The sequence below is a fragment of the Agelaius tricolor genome, unplaced genomic scaffold (genome assembly GCF_023055355.1).
Source record: "Agelaius tricolor isolate 1412-34295 unplaced genomic scaffold, bAgeTri1.0.p SCAF_10, whole genome shotgun sequence".
Lineage (NCBI taxonomy): Eukaryota > Metazoa > Chordata > Aves > Passeriformes > Icteridae > Agelaius > Agelaius tricolor.
The window spans coordinates 27,090,640-27,111,621 of record NW_027269270.1 but is presented as its reverse complement, the minus strand read 5'-3'; the positions used below and the strand labels follow the sequence as shown (position 1 = coordinate 27,111,621).

Genomic DNA, 20,982 nt, shown 5'->3' with positions numbered 1-20,982 from the left:
CCTGTGTTAGAAAAACCGAAGATAAATTATTTTGTTCTTAATCTAGATCACCTGTCTGAAGGGGAAAGGAAAAAAAAAAAAGGAAGAAAACTTTGTTTTCTTTGCTTTCTCTTCTCTCCTGTACCTATTTGGGGAAAAACCCTCATACCATTTTTTATACCATTTATGGATGGTATAAAAAATACACTGAAGAAAGGTTTCCAGGAGTACTTTCCAAGGCACGGTCCTTTAATGCTGAAAGCAAGAGCATAAAAGTGGGGAAGGGAAAGGAGAAGGGAAGGGAAAAGAAAAAGAGGGGAAAAAAAGGTGGGGGGGGGGGGGGGGGGGGAGGGGTGTCTTTTATTGCTTTTTTGGGGGTACTTTTCGCCGTCAGAGGAGCCGGAGTGCCGCTGTTGGCATCCTGCCCAACCCAGCCGCGAGTGGTGCGGCCCAGCGCGGCTGCCCCGTTGCCGAGCGACCGCCGCGGGGCCGCCGTGAGGGCAGGGCCGGGCCGGGCCGGGCCAGGCCGCGGGGCTCCGGGTGGGCTGGCAGGGGCAGCCGGGCCGTGCCGGGGCTCCGGGTGGGCTGGCAGGGCTGGGCCGGGCTGTGCCGGGGCTCCGGGAGGGCTGACAGGGAAAACCGGGCTGTACCGGGGCTCGGGGAGGGCTGACAGGGGCAACCGGACTGTGCCGGGGCTCGGGGAGGGCTGACACGGACAGCCGGGCTCTGCCGGGACTCCGTGAGGGCTGACAGAGAAAACCAGGCTGTGCCGGGGCTCGGGGAGGGCTGACAGGGAAAACCGGGCTGTGCCGGGGCTCTCTCGGGCTGGGGGCCGTGGCAGCGGCAGGTACGGGTTGTGCACAGCGATGCCTTTTCCAGCCTCTCGCAGCTGTAATGGGCGTCCTTCGGTGTGGTGAGGTGTGCGAGGAGCTCCGACACGCAATAAGGGATTAGAAAGCCCGAGCGCTGGCAAGGAGGAGGCGATAACCTGGTCTGAGGGCGTTTGGGGCGAGTTTTGTCATGGGCTCCCAGGGTTTCACACTTCTACTCACACGCGCACACACACACACACAAAGTCTTGAAAGACACAGGTGGAAAATTTAAGAACATCAGGTATTGTGTCATTCCAGGACCTTAAGGATTTGTCCTGTATTAGCCCTTTGAGCAACACGCAGTGTGTTATTGAAGTTGGTGAGTCATGATGGCACCATCACTTTAAGTTACTGAAAAGGTTATACCAGGAATCCTTTGAGGAGACTTATGTCTGCCTATACCTTTTCCAACCTTGCGTTCCTGAGGTGGAATGCTGACCAGGAGAAGGAGGGTGGCAATGGTGTAAATTAAAGTTGAAGAACACAAGTGGAAAAAATGTAAGCTTGATCCTTATGTTTAGAAATCTTTTGCAGTGTTTTTTGTCTGAGTTTGGTCTTGCTACATCAGAAGGAATTTACTGTTGTGCACAATAATGCAGCTCCTCTTGCAGGTTTTCTGTTGTGAGTGGAAAATTTGTGCTTGGTGTTATTGAGTGGAAAATATTATGAAGGCCAGGGTCCTAGCAGCACATTATTTTAAGCTTCTTGCTTATTTATTATTTAAAACTGTACAAAACCATAAATCAAAACAGCACTTTATGAGCTTGAAGCACCTCTCAAGTTGTGCCTGAAAGATCTAAAGCAGACTGGAAAATCAGACAAATACCAGAGATGAGACCATAAAATGTAATGGGGGAGGTGGAGTAATGATTCCACTTCAAAACTGTTGAGTGCTGCCTGCTTGAGGGCTGAAAATCCCAGCACAGCTTTTGAATTCAGTATTTGTTCCAAAAGTATTGTGTCTTTGTCTCCATACAGTTCTCCAGTTCATACTAGAGCCAAGGGCTCTGTGTGCTCTATTTATGAAGATAATTTCTGGTGGATGGTTCATGCCTGGTGTCTTTATTATGTAAAATTTGCACTTGTCATTAGAGAAGTTTATGTTCTGATAACTCTATATACTTAACACAGGATCTCTAATGCCTGTGGCTTTCTGTGTTTACAGTTATCTTCACTGAACAAATGACCCAGATGATGCTATCCAAATGAAATATTCAAATGCCAGATTTCTTATCCCTCATATTAATATTTAAAATTAAAAATTAATCTGCAAGTTAACAACTCAAACACCCAGGAGAGATTGAAAGAACATGTCTGCAGAAATCAGTTCAGATAGTGGAATTAACAGTACCTGCTCCCTTCCTCTCTGCTGGGAGACATGAAGGAAGACAGAGATGTTATACACAGACCTAAAAGGCAAATGTCCCCAGCAAGCCTTAGAACAGATGCCCAAAATGCTAGGCCTTGCAGTGGGAGCAAGGTTTTCTGGAATCCTTCTCTCCTTATACTTAGCACACGCAGAGTAATCTACTTCATCAGGGGAAAAATGTAGCTCCCTCTCCTAAATGTTTTTAGGCAGTTTTTGGCAACAGGCAGTACCAGTGTGAAAGAAGATATTTTGATTATTATGTTGTTTTCATTTGTCCATAGACACTGAAGAATTTTAGTGCCATTGAGAGCCTGTTTGTGTCTTAACATGGACCTGGTTCAGTCAGCCTCCCCAGACATCACAGTCACTCGGGGGTCCTTGAAGAAAGTTCCCAGTGTCCTTAGCAGCCTAGTGGAGGAACCTAAAAAAAGACCTGCTGTCCCCCATCACCTGCTGGAATCAAGTAAGTTCCTGACTGGTCCCAACCTTGTGGCAATTCTAGGACACACTTGGTTATTTTTTTTGCAACTCCCATCCTGTTGCCTAAATTGCAGCTTCCTGAGAGCCAAAATCATGGGAGGGGTAGTCAGGAAAGAAATAGTTGCTGTGCTGATCCTGGCTGACCCTAAAGTTTTGGGTGGCTTGTTGAAGCCATGATGCCAAGAGATGAATTGGTGGCAGGATCATGGATCTGCTGGAGTAGTGGATGGTTGCATAACTTTCCATTTATAAATTCATGCCGGCTTAAAAGAAAAAATAATCTTTTTTGGTTTTTTTTTTTTCCTTGATAATCAATCAGTATAGCATAACTAGACTGTTTCAATGTAAGTACCACTCATGTGTGTTTCTGGTCTCTTTTTCTCCCTGTTTTGTGATCTGTAGAGATTTATTCAGAACATCAGAGGAGCAGGGTTGTACAGGCTGAGCCTGCTGTGTTACACTATGGAGGGTATGAAATTGGAAAACATCACCAACAGATGCTGGTAAGTTCTGGAGTAGGGATCCCCTTGGGGCTCATAAAAGGAAGCAGAATCTGAGTTGACTCCTTGTGGTCATGAGGCCTTTGCCCTGTGGAGTGCTCTTAAAAGCAGCACTTAAATTCAGTGGTCCTGTGGTAACAAAGAGATGAGTACCAGGCTGTAAGCATCACCCTCCTTCATACTCCCTGTTTCCCATGTCTGCATTAGTGTTCGTGATATGTGACTTGCACATTAAGAATAGAGGATTTGGGCTTTAACTCCACAAGAGACTTGTTTTCAAAATGTCCTTGGGCTGTCACTGTGTCTGCAAACGTGTTTACTGGTGGGAAAGTTTTGAAAGCACCTCTGGTCTTTTGCCAAGAACAATTTATTCTGAGAAAGGAAATTCTGTGCATAGATTTGATTGCTTTTCCTTGTGAATGGTTTGGGCATTTCCTTTTCAACTCTCTGCTTTCCCTTTGTGTGCCTTTGTTATTCATGTTTTAAGAGTATTGAGACAGAGGTTGCTAGTTATATTGGACTAGGTTCTCTGAATGTAATGAAAGTAAACAAATGCAGGAGGCTTTGCAGGCTGAACTGTCACTGTCCGAAAGTCTGTTGGTTATACACCAAAACAGAACCATGAAGTATTATGTAATTCTTGTTGGTTCAGATGTCCCTAAAAGTGATCAATAAATTGTTTGTTGCAAATAAAATATTTGTTCCTTTTGCATATAAACAAAACAGCATCAGAATTTGATTCAATAGTAGCATCTTTCTAGCAAAACTGTTACTCCTTGGTTAAAAATTGGGACTTGTTTCCAAAGAATAAAAATGCAGGATGTAAGTTTTGCATAGTTTTATTTTAAATTCAGAGCATATTTAGAATTATTTCTGCTAAAGTAAAAATTATTACTTCTTGCTATGGAAGGTTTTACAAAAAGTATAGTTGGTATTCTTAACTGCCCTCTTATATTGTAAAGTGCTTTGTGGTTTTTGTTTTCTTTTGTTCTGCAGAAGCTGATAAATATTTCTACCAGTGCAGTAAACCTTCACATAATACCACCCCAGACTACGTATTTTCAGATCAAATACAACAAAACAGTAAGTGCCAGAAAGTCCTCACACTGCTCTTTGCACGCAGCACAGGTTTTGTGCCATATAAGCAGCTTTTACATGGCCTCTATCTTGTTTTGGGTCATTTTCTAGCACCGGCTTGTTCCTGGTTTGTCCCTTGTGGTTACTGTTGATTTTTGCCCTGATGAATGGAGGTATTATTATGACTGCATCCGAATTCACTGTGAGGTGAGCATTCATTGCAAAACATAGTTAGAGTTGTAATGGAATAAAACAAGTATTAGAGCATGATGGTAAAGATAAAGGGATAGTTAATCTTCTAGAGACACATAGATTTATTCCCAGTGAGTCTTGATTGGAGTATTGAACTTAAAGCATTAAAAATTTTTCTCTGCAAACATCCCAGAGCACTAAGCAAGATTATATGACTTATTCTGCTATTCTTTGCCAGTAGATCAGTCTTTGTGCCACACTGAGGTAATGACTTAGCTGAGCAGCTCGGAGGAGCTCTAGAAAGCATAAAATATGGAAAGACAGAAAGATACTGAAAGCAGATAGAATATTAATGTTCTGAGGTACAACACAGTGATAATTTTGATGTTTTATGGCAACTTACTGGCCAACTACTAGAGAAACTTTTTATTTCCATAATAGGCTGAGAAAGTTGGGGCTGTTCAGCCTGGGGAAGAGAAGGTTGCATGGAGACCTCATAGCAGCCTTCCAGTATCTGAAAGGAACTACAAGGAAGCTGGAGAGGGACTCTTCATCAGGAACTGTAGTGATAGAACAAGGAGTAATGGGTACAAACTGAAAGACAGGAAATTTAGGTTAGATATTAGGAAAAAAATTTTTACTGGGGGGGTGATGAGGCACTGGAGCAGTTGCCCAGGAGGGCTGCGTTTGCCCCAACCCTGGCAGTGTTCAAGGCCACGTTGGATAAGGCCTTGGTCAGCTCAGTCTATGCGAGGTATCCCTGCCAATGGCAGGGGGTTTTGGGACTGGATAATCCTTAAGGTTCCTTCCAACTCTTAACATTATATGATTCTATGATTTACTAATTGTAAGATAGAAATATTTGCACTTGTTTGTTTGTTTTTTGTTTGTTTGTTTGCAGGGAGATGATACCCTAGTTGTTCCCATACATGCTTACCCTGCTGTGAACGTTGTAGAATTTCCATCATTTATAAATCTGTCTGATGTATCAATTGGTCAGAGGTGAGTTAAGGACAGACATTTGTCTACATTTTGCAAGACATGCCCAAACCCATTTTCCTCTATTCATACAACATAATGTTGAAAGCCTTAGGAAACTCAGCTACTGTCTGGACTGCAAAATAATTCTCTATATGAACTGTTTAGGGTACACATTCACCATAACATAAATGCTGTGCAAACTAAGCATATATGAAGATGGAGCTGGTTATTTTTGCTTCTTGTATTTAAAAGTATTTAATGAGCTAGACTTCATTTTCCTTTGTCTATTTCATGGATACAGCACTGACTGTTCTCATTAACTAATCAGTAAGAGTTGTTAATAGGAACTGAGAAGGGGGAAAGGAGAAGGCAGATTCAGTTTATTAAGGCCTAGTTGTGCAGTATGTTTGCTATATTTGTTGTAATTATGGTGATTTCTGAAAATTACGCCCCAGCATCATTATTTCTATGGTGGGTAAAGTTCAGTCATTCTGATGTGTTGGAGTTTTCAACACTTTCTTTTCTCATCGTTTTTCATGAGGAGGGCCATGGCAAAAGGCTGATTTCTGGTTCTGTACTCATTGTTGCTCCAGTTTGCATTGTTTGTACTTGCTAGATATTACAGTCTGTAAGAATTTGAGGATGGGCATAAATAACCTCCAAAAAGTAATTTTAAAAATTTTTTCCATAATCAAATTATGTATGGGTAGGAGAAAGTAATGTCCAACATTCAAATCAAGATTTAACTCTTATTTCCTGGGGGGATGAAAGATCTGAAATATTTTGCTATTTTGGCACAGTGAAAAATTATGATTTTCACATTAATAAGTAACCCACCCTTCTGAATGCAGGTAATTTAGTGTGTGGTGTGTATAATACAATTTCCCAGCTTGTAAATTATGAACAACTGTACTTTGATTAACATAATTTTTCCTTTCTCTCTTTTCAGTAAGGAGTATGTTATCCCACTGCAGTGCAGCTGTCCCATAGATTTTGAATTCCACATTGATATTATTCAGCCTCACAGAGCCTTCACTGTCCAGCCGATATTTGGTAGACTGACTTCTTTAAAATTCTAAATGTTAAATCTCTATTTATTAAGTGTAGTTACTTGTGACAGTGTATTCAGTGCTGTACAGAAAAAAACCTCTTCCTCAGGCAAAGCTTTTGCAGGTAAATGCTGCCAGTCATTTTCAGCCTCATGGCAAATAGCCATCTTGGCTGTAAGTTTCTTTAGGCAATGTCCAGCTTTGACAAAATCCAAGATGTTCCAACGGTCTGTGCAGCCTTTATTTTCCCAGAAGAATATCCCTGAAATAGGGTCATGCAGTAAAACTTAAGTCAGAAATTTTGGTAGCCTGAAACTATGGCTGAAGGCCATCTGAAAAGCACTAAAAAGTTTCAGCTCCTACTCAAAGCCATTGTGCTCAGAGTAATCATAGTATCATAGAATCACTAAGGTTGGGAAAGGCCCTGAATGTTTAGGGATCTGAATGGTGATTAAAGTGTTTGAGAAAATAATGGAATAAGTAGTAAGGAAATAAGGTCAAGCAGAGACAGGTAATGCATCAAATCCAGATGAGTCCCCTAGCTTGGAAAAGCTCAGAGGAATATGTTTATAAATGCTTTGCCCATGAAAGCAGAAAGTGCCAAAGACTTAAGACTAGCAGATGCAAGTGCAGAATTTCTACATATAAACAGGCAGTCATTTTCCCAGCAGTATGAAATATTATAGTCCTACTGTCAAGTCTCTCTGCTATTGCAAAATATCTTCTATTATGTGGCAGCAAGACATAGTTTTTGAAAGATGCTTTGAGACCAGAAAGATTTTCCATGCCTACTGCTATCCATTCAAACAATTAAGTTGTTTTAAAAAAGTAGCCCAGAATTAGTTCCAGTACACTTAAGTGGGCTCATGTTATATGGACTCTTACTGTTTTTCTCCTCTAATCACAGGAATCATTCCAGCCAATGGAAAAGTCAAAGTAACTGTGAAGTATTCCCCACTTGAATATGGAACAGCGCAAATGGCAATGCAGTTACGGATTTCAGAGTTTCACTCAAAGCCCTATGTGTGTGTATTCACAGGAACATCAATACCACATGTGGCTCTGATGTATGTGTGGCTGACTGGTCTGGAGTAGTTTTGCCCAGTTCTATAGATACTAATGTAATAGGATTTCATACCATTTTGCTATGATCTTTTTTAAGCATTGGTTTCTTTGGAGACTTACAATGCACTGAAGTAATTCTACTGTTGATACATGTACCTGCTTTTTTACACTGTTTGATTATAACATCCTTAATCTACATTAAATAAAAAAACTCAAAATAAATATAATGAGAAGTTACATATCCTTAAAGAAATGTGAGCATCCTCAGCTTCTATCATTCCCACTTGTTATTGTTGAGGCCTTGCAAGATGCAGGGGCTTTGAGCCTTTTGGACTGTACTTAATTTTTTTGTGAAAAAATTAGACTTATGTCATTTAGAGAATGCTTATGAAAGGAATATGTGTCCTTCTGACATCTAGAAAAGAATGTATTGATGAACAAAAAAGTCATCCAGAGAAAAAAGCTGTGTCTGGAAAACCTGTGTTGTGGAGAAGAGACCGGTTCAGCCAACTACAGTCAAAGCCTGTTCAAAAACTAAAGGTGTGAAAATATAATAATTACAAGTACTTTTCTGGGCTGGAAATCTTCCATGTTTCTGTTTCTTCCTATTAATTTATATCTCATAGGAAATTGAATATCAGAACCTCAGATTCCCCACAGACTTGTCAAATCCGTATGCTGTAGCTACTGTTTTGATTCAGGAACCAGGCAAATTGAAGTTAAAGGATGTAAAAGAAGGTAAAGTAATTAAGCAGCATAAACTTGGTTTTAGCATTATTTGTAGCTTGATGAGGAGCTTGGCTTCAGAATTGCTGATGTGATGTAACTGTTCTTTCTGTGAGAACTCTCTCCTTAGCTTTATGTATTAATGGATACAGTTATCTTAATGGATGTTTTTTGCAATTAAAAATCCAATCTAGACTGAGGTGTGATATGGCTTTCTGATGTTCCTGCAGCCCTGTCCCAAGGCAAAGAAGGAAAAAAAACAAGGCAGATGAAGGATGCTATATTTCAACTAAAAGTCAAACAAAATGTTCAGGAAGAGGAAGCAAATCATCTAAAGTGGTAAGTGCTAGTTAACCATGTTAATTAACCATGTTAACAAGACTGGGATTTGCTTAACCAAGGCCTTTATGAATGATGTATACGATGTCCACTAGTGCAGAATGCTGCCATTTTGTGTCTCAATACATTTGGTTTAAGCCTAAATTATTGATGTTTTATTTATTTTTTTTTCTCTCCTGCTTAAGAGCAGACTCAGTAGCATCCATAGTAGTCCCCCATGAGGACTTTGATTGCCTTATTGTTCCATTCAAAAAGAAAGCTGCTGTAAACCTGGTTTGCCTAACCTTGTTCTCAGGCATCTCATCCTGTGCTCTTAAGGCCAAAGGAAGATTTTGTCATGGCTGTCAATAAATTGAGGCTAAAATGAACAATGGAGTAAGAGCAGAATTACACTTGAAGGTGTTCAAAAAACATGTAGATGTAGTGCTGATAGATGTGGACATAGTTTAGTGAAGTGTTAGGCAGTGTTAGGTTAATGGCTGGACTCGAAGATTTTAGAGGATTTTTCCAACCTTAATGATTTCATTATTCTATTGTACATCAACTGGTCCAAAGCAGAACACAGTTGGATCTTTAAGCACATGATGGTTTCATTTGAAATCATTAATTTGAAATAAGAGATTGTCTTATACACGGAATGTCATGGACACCTAGGCACCTCAGGAAGAGGGGAGTGTCTGCTTGCCTTTGTATAAAGCAAACTGTGCATTAAGTGAAGCATTTTTCTTGTCTCCACTGTAAATGCAGGCAAGTTCATAAGGGAAGTGATCCAATCTCTGTGGAGTTTAAAAATAAAATTATTGAAAGCCGACAAAGGGAAGAAGAGCAATACAAGGTTAGCCTTTTATGGTTTTTCTGTAAATTTAAAATCTTATACTTTAAGATTATGTAGTGCACTGTGAATTGTATCAAGCTCTCTACATGTTCAGTTTTTCTTCATTAATCAATGCAAACCTCTGCTAGTTGTGCTTGTTACTGCAGTCATATCTTTATTGTGCCTGTGCTTCACTGTTTCAGGGGTGTTTTTATTTTGAAGGTAGACAGAGAGAAGGGTAAAGTATTATCAGAAATGTAACAATATTTGCCCAAGTGAGCAGATTTGCACCCATGTTTCATTAGGACAGAGATTTGATTGAAACTCAGACCTGGAAAGACATTATTTTACTTTGTTTGCCTTGCTTAAGGGTTGCAATAATCACACCCTAAAAGGGAATGAAGTCTGTGTTTCGTTAAACACCTCCAGAGTGTTGCATTGTGAGTTTCCCTGATTGTAATGGAAGAAATAATTCACTGGATGCTTTGTGCTAATGTGATTTTTCTTTAAATTAGCTCCAAAGAGGAGATCCTATCATAGAACAGGAATTTCAGAGGGGTGAAGTAGAAGTTTCCTCCAGACGTGTTACCCGGCATGTTGACCAGGTTTGTTCATATGTTTTTAGAGCCTGCTATATGCATGCTAAATTATCACCTCCCAAGCTAACAAATAGCCATAGATGTTTGACACTGAATACTTTTCCTCCTGATATTCCTATTTCTGTGTCAGTGCCTTATTTCCCATTTTACTTTTAGGTAGGGCAAGCACTGTGCTACATGCACAGCTCATCTTCTAATGGTCTGATCTAATATGAGAGTCAAGTGGAAATCTGCAGGCCTAACCTGAGATTTGTATTGCTTGTTTCTGAAAGATCTCTCAGGAGAAGCTTTCTCATACCTCATTGTAAGGTTAAGTATATCACAAGATTTCCAGTTTTTACCTGCAGGTCAGATTGACAGGAACCTTTCTGGTACTTAGATTTTTTTGCCCTTCTCTTTGGTGTCTTTCACTCTCCTTTGGGTATGTGTCATTATGGAGAAAGGATACTGGTTTTGCTGGGTGCCTGATTTGAGTCCTTACAGCTGTTTCAACTTCATGTCGGTGCAAGATAAATTGTGTTTTTGTTAGAGCCCCTGTCCATTCTCTCTGCTGTCCAGCTGCCCATGGAGTGCGCTGCAGTCCTGGTCTGTGTTGGTCATTTGTGTGGATGCAGACCATGCCACGTTATCTCTGCATTCTCTGTGCTCCATCTGCAAATACTTGATGATTACCTCCCATTAAGCCCTGCAGTGAAGGTTTCTGGTTAAATGCCAGTGATGCAAATATTTTCACTGGACCATTTTCAGTATTTAGAAATAACATATGAATTCAGGCCAAAGTATGGCTTGGGATGGAGAAAAGTTCTACCTTATCTAGTTGTAAAAAGGATTGTCCTTTTTCTTTTCTGTTTCCTTTTTTAAAAATACACTGTACAGCAACCAAGTGTCCATCCCACATTCGACTTGCTCCATAATGACCCTTGGGACAGCAGAAAAAGGATGTTCAGGAAATTTCAACAAGCAGCATACAAGGTAAAGTGAACAACCAGAATGTAGTGTGAGGGCATGACACCTGTGAAACAGCACAAAAGAACATGCAACCAGCATGTGAGGACTGTTCACAGCTAGCAAGGGATTTGGTAATTTGATAAATATGCCCCTACCTCATCAGGAAATAAGGATATGGAGTAAGTTTTGTATTCAATTCATCTTTCATATTGCAATTGATACTAAACAAATGCAGATAAATTCAGATTTTTTTTTAAAGTATAAAATACTTCTGTACATAAAAGATTTGAAAATGCATATAGAATACTGCACCCTGTTTTGGGCCCCTAGTACAAGAAAGAATTTAACAAGCTGGAGTGAGTTCCGTGTAGAGCCACCAAGATGTTCCGGGCTTAGAGCAATTACTCTGTAAGGAGACAATCTGGAGAGGGAAAGTAGAGGGAGAGAACAACACCTTCCAGTTCCTCTGAGGTTACTGATGATGGAGGATCTTTGCAATGGTGCATGATGGGAACATGGAAACAATAGGTAGAAATTCAAATAGGGGAGGTATAGACCTGGAAACTGAAGACTAAACCAGTAAAATCTCTTATTTAATTTGGTTTAAATATTATCTTGCATCAGCACTGCTCTTTCCTCAGTAAATCTTAATGTAGCAAGGAAGATGGAAATGTTCTGCTCTTCTAGTGTCCAGTTTGGATATCCTTCAATCTATTCATAATACTGAGGTCTTGAAATTAAATACTCTTTTTTATTGTACAAATAAAGAGGTGACCAAATGGCTCCATCTGGTATTAAAACCAAGGATTCTTAATTTTTGCTGTGTAGGGTATGGACAAGAACACAGTGCAGGTTGTTGTTTACTCTCCTCATTCTCAGAGCTACAAAAATTCATATAGCCCTGGTAAACTGACTATATATGCCAGTAAACACCTAGCAAAAGACCTAGCCAAAAGAATTATCTGATTAACCTGTAAGACTAAATTAAAAAATTTAACTGTATTTATTGTGTAATGTCATTATAGAGTTGAGATCCATTGTACATCTTTCCTTCCCACTTTCTCTGAACAGAAAACTATATTAAAAATTCTCAAATAGAGATGTCTGAGTAAGCTCTGGAGAATAAATACAGGTGTAACATATACAGTATTTCTATGGCTGTAAATCTTAGGGTGTTTGACTTAAATCTAAAAATCATTCTCTCAGATTTTGGTTCAGATTCGTCTAAAACGTTTATTGCTTCTGTTCCGTGGACTGCCCAGGGAGGCCAGAGGTCTGGAGGAAGGCTCTGGGTCTGGTAAGGATTAAAAGAACAAGTTGATATTTTGACCACGGGCTATGATAATTCAGGTTGTGCTGCAGTGTGTCAGGTGCATTACATATAAACATAAAGACAGAGTCCTTATAAAGGAGTCTTCCAGAGGGAAATAAAGTGTGACAAGGTAGAGGCATAGAGAGATTTGGATTGGATGGCCTTTAAAGGCCATCCAGTCCAACCTCCCTGCAATAAGCAGGGACATCTTCAATAAGAGCAGGTTGCTCAGAGCCCTGTCCAGCCTGACCTTAAATGTTTTCAGGGATGGGACATCCACCACGTCTTTGGGCAACTTGTTCCAGTGTTTTACTATCCTTGTTGCAAAAAAATTCTTCCTTAAATCTAGTCTGAAACTGCCTTATTTTACTTCAAAACCATTACTTCTTGTCCTATGGCAACAGGCCCTGCTAAAAGGTGGAAATGGCTGTACTCAAGATACATGTGTTTTCATACACATTATTTACCATGTTTAAGAAATGTGATTAACTATTCTTAGGAACCTTGCAGTTTTTATTTATCTACTTAATAACAGGGCAGAAGCTGTGGATACTCCATCATTGGAACTGTTCAAGGCCAGGTTGAGTGGGACTTTGGGCAACCTGATATGGTGATAGATGTCCCTGTCCCTGGCAGAAGGGTTGGACTAGGTGGTCTTTAGAGGTCCTTTCTAACCCAAACCATTCTGTGGTTCTGTGTGTAGGCCCAAGGAGCAATGAAAGGACAGAGGGGACTGTGTGAGAGACAGGGAGATGAACAGATCAGGTCGATCCCAAGAGGTGAGAGTCACAGGATGAGAGGAGCTTAATGCAGGGGGGATGGAAGGGGGAAAGACACCTGAATGTGATGAAGGTAAGATGTCTGAACTCAGTGAAATGAGACAGTAGGAACCATGAGACACATTGCCAGGTAGCCAGTACTGGGTTGAGTTTTTGTCCTCATTGTTTTCTCATAGAAGTGTTTTTAATCAATTGGGTTTTTTACATGGAAATGAAAGTGCTGGTCTGGAAAAGTGACTTGTTACTTAACATCATAGAAGAAAACTGGCTTTGGATGGGAGTCACAGTTGGGTAAATAGGAGGCAGAGAAGAATTTGAGTCTCCTATTTCCCACTCCCTTGTAGACACACACAATTTGACAGCTCCTGTGACACACTGTTCCATATTAGGCCTTTTCCTCCTTCTGCAGATAGGGACTTTTAATTCCCAGGATGCAGGAGATGCAGGAATGCTGCAAATAGAAGGTGTAATGACATTTAGTGTAAGAGAGGCCTCTGACTTGTCTCAGCCTTGCTGTGAACCATGCTGGAAGGAGTGGGCTGTGATGTCTTTTTAGGAAAGGGGAAATTAAATCTGTCTGCTATTCAAGGTATTGTGCTCATATTTTATAGATGTGACATTTAAAGTCTTTAGGAAGTATTACCTTACTTTTTACATTTAAATTTCTAGACATCCTGGTTTAGGAAAATGTTAAATACATTTTGTGGCTTGATTCTATTTCTGAAGCAGTGTATTAAGATATATTACAAAATCTTAATATTTGGTTTCCACTCATGACAGAAAGCAGGAGTTTCAGCAAAGCAGAGAAGAGTGAAGAACATAAGGACTTTTCTTCCAGAATAAGTGAAGATCGTATATTGCCTTTTGAATTCCCCTTTTACAGGTCCCATGAACTACACAATTATTTGGTAGGTACAGTAACTCAAATATTAGTCAGCACTCTAGATAGACTTTTGTTGAAGATGTTGGCCCCAGAGCTGATAGTCCTTTTATTAAAATTTCACAGTGTGACTGGTGTTCCAGGGTTCTGGCAAATTAATTCAGGACTTCAGATTTACTAAGGGTTCTGCTGAAAACAGTAAAAAAATCTTTTCATTCTCTTAATTGTATCCTAAAATTGTGAGCAATACATTAATGCTCAGAGTTAGTTAACATGCATTTTTCAAAAGCAAAGAAAAAAATAACTGAAATGCTGGAGTCCAAGAAAGAACAAGAGAAATACCAAACTGTATAAAGTGAATATTTGCATAATTATTTCCATATGTTTTCAATTAGCTGTGTTCATGGATTGCTGCCAATACAAAACAAAATGCCCACCATATTACTGGTTTTTAATACTGTTCTGTTTCAGGCACCTGATGCTCTTGGCCCAGTTCCTATTGAATCTGTAGACGTGAAAGTTGAACACATTCTTCCTTTTTATGACTTGAAGGTGAGTCAGTATAGCTCCCCCATGTTTCTCTTACCTGTGCAGTTAAATGGCCTTTGCACAGCCCAGTAAAAATGTTGCTTTAATAAGGCTGTATGATTAGCATGCTTTTATTAAAACCAAAGCTCACCAGTTTCCATAAGTAACCAACTTACTTATATATAGCCAGCAATATTCCCCTCTCTCCAGACAGAGATGAGTCGCCTCAGCTGAAATTATTGTATCTCAAAGATCAAAGTCCTGGTGAAGTATGGCTTCTCAAAGTTTTGGTTATGTACCATGTCCTGGGAGAGTGCTCCAAGTGTCTTTTACCATGGAGATGTGATATGTCCATAATAAAGCCAAATGTTCCACTTCATTTATGAGTTAACTGGAAGTGATTATTGTCACTTTCTGCAGCACATCTTTTTGCTTTGCACTTAGGTTCCTCAGCATTGCAAGATTATGAAGTATCAGCCATTTTGTACACACTATGCAGCTACAAGTTACAAACCTGTAAAACTTTCCCGACCACTGAGACAGGGAGCCCAGGTAACAAAGTCACACCCAACCCTACATTTCCACAATTATTTGATTAATTTTGCCTCAACGTTTTATACTGAAAGATTTACTATACTCTAAAAATCTTTGATGTCTGTGTTTTTCAAGGATGAATTGATTCAAGTAGCTCCTTCTCCTGAGGGGCAGGTCTCTCAGAGGAGAGATTTTGACAAAGAAGCAGCAGAAGGGGATATCAGCCTGTTAAACCTGGTTCCTCCCCAAGCTTTAGTCCACCCAAGAGAGAGCAACCCACTTCGCATTTTTGTAAGTAGGAGTTGGCTTCCATAAAGAACCTAAGAAAGGAGCAGAAATGTTTCATCAGAAGCCTGATGTGGAATTTGTGGGCAGTTTTCTTACTCAGACTGATTTTAAAGCTATCCAGTGAGAGTATCCTTCATGGTGCAAGCTCTGATAGATAGGAATCATAGAGCTCTGATGGATAGGAATCACAGAGTTCATCCCACTGAGAGGGACACTATTTCAGTTTAGAGTGGATTTTGATCAGTTCAGGGGAGGGATGAAAATTCAAAATTGCAGTGAAAGCAGAGAATGGGAGACTCTTCCAGTCTTGACACTCCACAAATGATCAATGATCACGAGATTTCTGGGAACACCATGGAACCCTTCCTCCTTCTCCCTTTGTTTCCCCATTTGGATGTTAGAGGAAAGGCCATAATCTTGGCATCTCAGTCCATCTGTAACCTCACATTCTTGCCCAGGTAGGTAGGATAGGTGCAGTCTTTTCCTGCTGTTCAGGTGGGTGACTACAGATCTGCCTAATCCTTGGGTAAACAGAAAAGTCAAACTCTGCTCATGTTGCATCCTGCTGCCTTGCAGTTTCTAAGAATTCTCACAGCATCCCAAACCACATTTCCAAGTTGTTAGGCACAGAGATTCAAAAAATCACTGCCTCTTGCCTGGGAGGGTTTTCTCTTACTGTTGTCATGTAGATTGTGCTTTGTGGCACCAGCTGCAGGAGGTATTTCCCACAGTGCAGCACAGCCTGGAGGTCCCGAGGTGCCTCTGAGCAGGCAGAGACAGCTGTAGGGCTCCGTACAGGGCTGTGCATGGGCACAGGCAGATCTCCCCCCAGCATGGCACTGTGCCTGCTGTGGGTAGCTCTGGCTCCCAGCCCTGCCCACTGTGCTGGCCTGGTGACCTTGGCATATCATCTGTGATACACACTCATCCTCCTCACACGCAGCCAGGACTCCAGTGGACGTGCTGATGAGTTCCTGTGTGCATCTCTTTCATCCCTCTGTCATAGCAGTGTGAGAGCCAGGCACAGCTTGATCCCACACTACCCAGCACTGGGCTTTATCCAGAAACAGATGCTAATGCAGGGAAATGGATGGCAAAATGTGAAGCCATGTGTGCTGTGGCTTCCACCATAGCAAGTCCATTTTCCCTTCTTGGATTCTGAACTATTCAGGGAATCAGCAATGGATTTCAGAATAATTAGGCAATAGTTTTTTCTTCCAGACTTGGAGACAACAGCTAAATTGCTGGGTTTTAGACAGTAGGGAGCATGAATAAATCAGACAACACTGTAGGATGAGGGGAAGATACAGAAAGTGAAGGATCATACCAAACAGAGCAGTCAGAGTAAGACAAAGCTGTGAATCTGGGGAGACTACATTAGTTGTAAGAACTGAACTTTCATTAATTAGATTTGTTATGGTACTCAGAACAATTTATTAAAATAATCTCTTCATTGTTTTTAGAACCCCATTCCAGGATTAGTGCCATTTTTACTTCCTTTAGCCTATTGTGAATCAGATATTGAATATCATCTTTGTCCTCATCCAAAATATACTGTTACCAAGGAATGCCCCAGAGGATCCAGTATTCCAGTCACACAAAAGAAATTTCTGGATCACAAGGTATGGCCTTTTGGGTTTACTGTATGAGTACCCATCTTGGGTATGTTCTTCCTGAGAACTTGCTCTAAGAAATCAAAATGAAAGGTGAAGTCATTCTAGATAGAAAATATTTTCAAATATAAATTATGCATGCACCTAAATAGTCAGTAGATGGGTCAGAATAACTAATTCTACTTAGGCTTTATCCGTGTCTCATGCTTATGCCTTCGTGTTTCTTTGCTCTTCTAATGTATTCACTGTTGTATTTTCATGTCCTTGGAAGGATCTTTGAAATATTCAGCTCCCCAAATTCAATTCTCAGCCAAGATGCCCTGTCCTGCAAGCCTCTTTCCCCACAGCATTATGTATTAGAGGTCTGATTGTGTATCACTTGTCATTTCAGGAAGTGATTTGTGGAGTAATGGAATGGAGAAAATTCTCACCACTGGAGTATTCCACTTTTTCTAACATTCCCACATTAACAAATACAGTACTTAGGTAAGAAAGAATTTGAAAACACAAATCCTCTGTCCTGCACTAGTTTCTGCTGCCTGTAACTATATTGATCAGTCACTACTCCCACAAGTGAAAGTGGGCCTACAAGTAGAATTAATTGCTGCTCAGAAATCCAAAACCAACAGGAAAAAAACTCCTACTGAACTCCTGGAAGGGTGGATTAAGAGCAATATCATTAAAAGAAATGACTAGCCCAGGAAGGAGAATTCCAGTCTGGGCTTTCTATAACATCTCTCCTGAAAGCTTGTTGACTCAGTCCTAGAAGACCCCAGGAGCTACAAACTCTGTCTGTCTGTAAAACCTTTAACTTACGGACACTTGCACCCAGTGGTAGCCAACATCTCTCAGGCTCACATTCTCTCATATCACAGCAGTTTCTGGTGCAGCCAGATTTTCCACAAATATTTAAAAGTACATCATCTTCATGGTAACTGCAACTGCTGTGAAGCTTCAAAATATGAAAATACCATTAATATTAATACATTAAACTAATACAATTTCCATCACAGGGATCCTTACAGTTCAGATATGCTTCCAACAGATCTACCACCAGTGCTGAATGGCTTACTTGAGAGAGACAAGGAGAACATAATTGGCCAGTAAGTTTCTCCTCTATTGTGTTTATGCTGTTATTGACTGTGTCTAAACCACTTGTATGGATGTGTCAAAACCTGTCCCAGGAGATCCTCAAAGGCAAAAGCACAAAGTCTCTTTTGCATAAAACATACTTCTGTTCTTTCAAAAGGACAAAGGCAAATTGTTCATCATCTTATTCATTTTAGTGAGACAGATGAAGCTGAGTTCAGCATGATTCTTACTCCAGAGATGGTGAAAGCTGAATTTCCACAGATTGAGGGGGCACTCTCAGAAGATGAAGAACAATCAATAAAAATAGAAAGGTAAGTATATTTTGAAATAAGAAGAGAGAAATGGAATCTAAAGTCAAGCATGAGAAATTTTTTCAGAATTGCGTAGAGAGTCATACTGAGATGCTCTAGGGGCTCCATCACAAGTGCAATGCAGACCTAGTACTTTGAGCAAATTTGCACTGCAAATGCAGTCTCTGGATTTTACTTCAGAAAGCATTGGCCTGGATCTCTGACTATGGTTATATCAGCATGATCTAACACTTGAGGCAGTTTGCTTGCTTTCTCAGAGATGTTCAACATTCTTGGACCAGTGACTTTTGCTTTTCATTGACCCTTTTGGTTAGATATTTATTCATGCTGGCAGAGAAAAGGGCCCTTAGAATTTCCCCTTGGCATGGTACTTTTTTCTCTGGCTTTTCTTAGGAGTGTTTCATGTTTGCTCTGCTCAAACTTCACACTCCCCCAGCTCACACCACGGCAGGCAGTGTGCGTGATAAGTGATGCAGAGCAATACAGGTAAAAGTGCTGAGTTCTAACCTTGGAGCAAGTGAATTCATTTCTGTCCAACAGTTGTCCCCTCTTTAAAGTGGTCATGATGTGGCTTAGATACCAGGATGTTCAAGATAACCTCAAACTTTCAGAGCTATCAAGAGTTTGAACATCTGCTTTACTTTTACATGGGAAGAATTTGCTGTAAAAATACAGATGTGTTGCACTCAGTGCTGGTTTTTACATTTTATGACACTGGTTGTCAGAACATGGGGATTTGGGACAGCTTGAGTAACTAAAGAATGATCTTTTTCTCCCACAGTGATATAGGGCTGGATGGTGCTTTTCCTGGGTGAGTCATTTTATAGCCTTCTTTCTTTCTTAAGTCTTAGATGTTTTCAGAAAAAAAATTAAAATAATTTTCAATATCAGAGAACTCCGGGTATTGATATTTACTTGTTGAAATATTCCCTATTATTCTGGGTTTGTAAAGGGGGAAGCAAAAATCTTAGCAAAACAATGAAGTCCCAATCCTTTATGTTTTCACTGAAAGGTTCTTTGTTGTTATTGAGGGGATGGTGTTTCACTGGGTGACAAAGAACATATTGCTTCTCTGCAGCAGTTTCAGCATTTTTGTCCTTAAGGCAAACCAGGTTTTCATGTGGCTGCCCTTGTTCTGGCAATCACAGCATGTGTCCCTACATTGATAAAATGTAATACTCAGTCAGTTTGTGTAACCTGTCAGATGGTTAACTTTCCTGACTGGCCAAGCCAAGAGTTAACTGTTCTTTCCACAGTTTCAATAGCTCTTCTGTTCTGCATCAGTGGTGGAATACCCTGTGTTCATTATGAGAAAAGAAATCACGAGTGCCTCTTTCATTGGATTTTGAAGACAATCCTAAGTAGTTTCCCTGATTATTATAAATACAAATGATGCTTTAAATTTCTTGCAGAGACCCACAAAATGGTCCAGATGGACATTTTCAACTCCAGAACAGTGAGATCGGAGAGAAAATTCGAAAACATCTGGAGACATTGAAGCTGAAAGCACTTAATAAAACCCTTATTCTGGGATAAAAATAATTTTACAAAGTTCATGGCCTGGCCCTGCTTATCCTGTTAATGTATGAGGCCTCTCCTGTCCCAGCTACATTTACTTTTGTTCAGTGAGGTCAGCAACTTCATATGCAAAGAGAAGAGAACCCCAGTAATGCCACCTCTGTCAAGGACTCTCACTGTGCTCACTACCCCAACCACAATAATTACTCCAGTGAGAAACCTCATCCTTGGACCTGCTTATTTTGTTGGGGTGTGAAGGACCAGAAAACCTTAGTACTACCATGTAAATAGTTTGGTAATTAGTTTACAGCCCACAGTTTTCAAATAAAATGTGAAAAGACCTCATGACCAAAATCTTCTGATTTTGTTTTTTTAGTTATGACCTGTCCTTGAATTTTTGCAGGTAAGTTGCTAAATCTCAGACTTGACAGTAAACCATACATGTGATATTTTTAAGGAAAAGGAAGCCTTGAACACCATTACTGTCTGCAAAGACAGTGTCCAAAGTCTCATTAGCTGTTCAGGGATTTAATTCAGTGCACAGGTCTTGGCAAAAGCATGCATGAGTTGAGTGAATGAACGGCAGAGCCTCATGAGAAACCTGTAATGCTCTGGGTGTATTTCCTAGGAAAGGAGATTTCTCAGCGTATCATCTTGCAGCTAAGATGTCTCCTACTTTCTTGTCAGCAAGCTGGACTTCAGACAAAATTGTTTTTATCCATAGTGAATTGATTGCTCATTTTACAGAGTGGTCCAGGCTGTTTGTGCTGAAAAGCACAAATCTTCTGTACTAAAAGGCATGGAAATTGCAGCAATACCCACTACATTCCTAGGAGCCATGCTTCTTTCCAGGCATACTTAAAGCGCCTAGGAAAAGAAGTTTATTTCAGAGAGTGATCAGTGTGGACAAACTGTAAAAAGCCCAGGGAGATAGAAAATGGGAAAGCAGGGTGAAAAAGCTGTAGAATAGCCTGTATTATACTAGCTGCAAAGTATCTCTGCTTACTTCAAAGAAATAAAAAGCTGCTAAGTTTCTGCTAACTATCTAATTGACAAGGGATTGTTCAGAATGCAGGTCTGGATATCTGCAGATTTCTCTAACTACAAACAACTGCCTGAACTTGTACACATTGCTTT

General features: G+C 40.3%; 1 protein-coding gene across 1 annotated transcript; it reads left to right on the top strand.

Annotated features, from left to right (window-relative positions):
- Positions 1 to 458: 458 nt before the first annotated feature.
- On the top strand, positions 459 to 20,190 carry CFAP221 (cilia and flagella associated protein 221). Its single transcript, XM_071435361.1, has 26 exons — positions 459 to 519; positions 1,110 to 1,349; positions 2,502 to 2,683; positions 3,103 to 3,203; positions 4,197 to 4,283; positions 4,389 to 4,484; positions 5,371 to 5,471; positions 6,400 to 6,503; positions 7,407 to 7,566; positions 7,984 to 8,104; positions 8,191 to 8,302; positions 8,521 to 8,629; positions 9,377 to 9,464; positions 9,959 to 10,048; positions 10,919 to 11,014; positions 12,197 to 12,287; positions 13,862 to 13,989; positions 14,433 to 14,513; positions 14,934 to 15,041; positions 15,159 to 15,314; positions 16,775 to 16,933; positions 17,316 to 17,410; positions 17,938 to 18,027; positions 18,211 to 18,327; positions 19,109 to 19,138; positions 19,740 to 20,190. Exons 3-26 carry the CDS (start codon positions 2,548 to 2,550, stop codon positions 19,861 to 19,863), a joined length of 2,580 nt encoding a protein of 859 aa, XP_071291462.1. The 5' UTR covers positions 459 to 519; positions 1,110 to 1,349; positions 2,502 to 2,547; the 3' UTR covers positions 19,864 to 20,190.
- Positions 20,191 to 20,982: the final 792 nt, after the last annotated feature.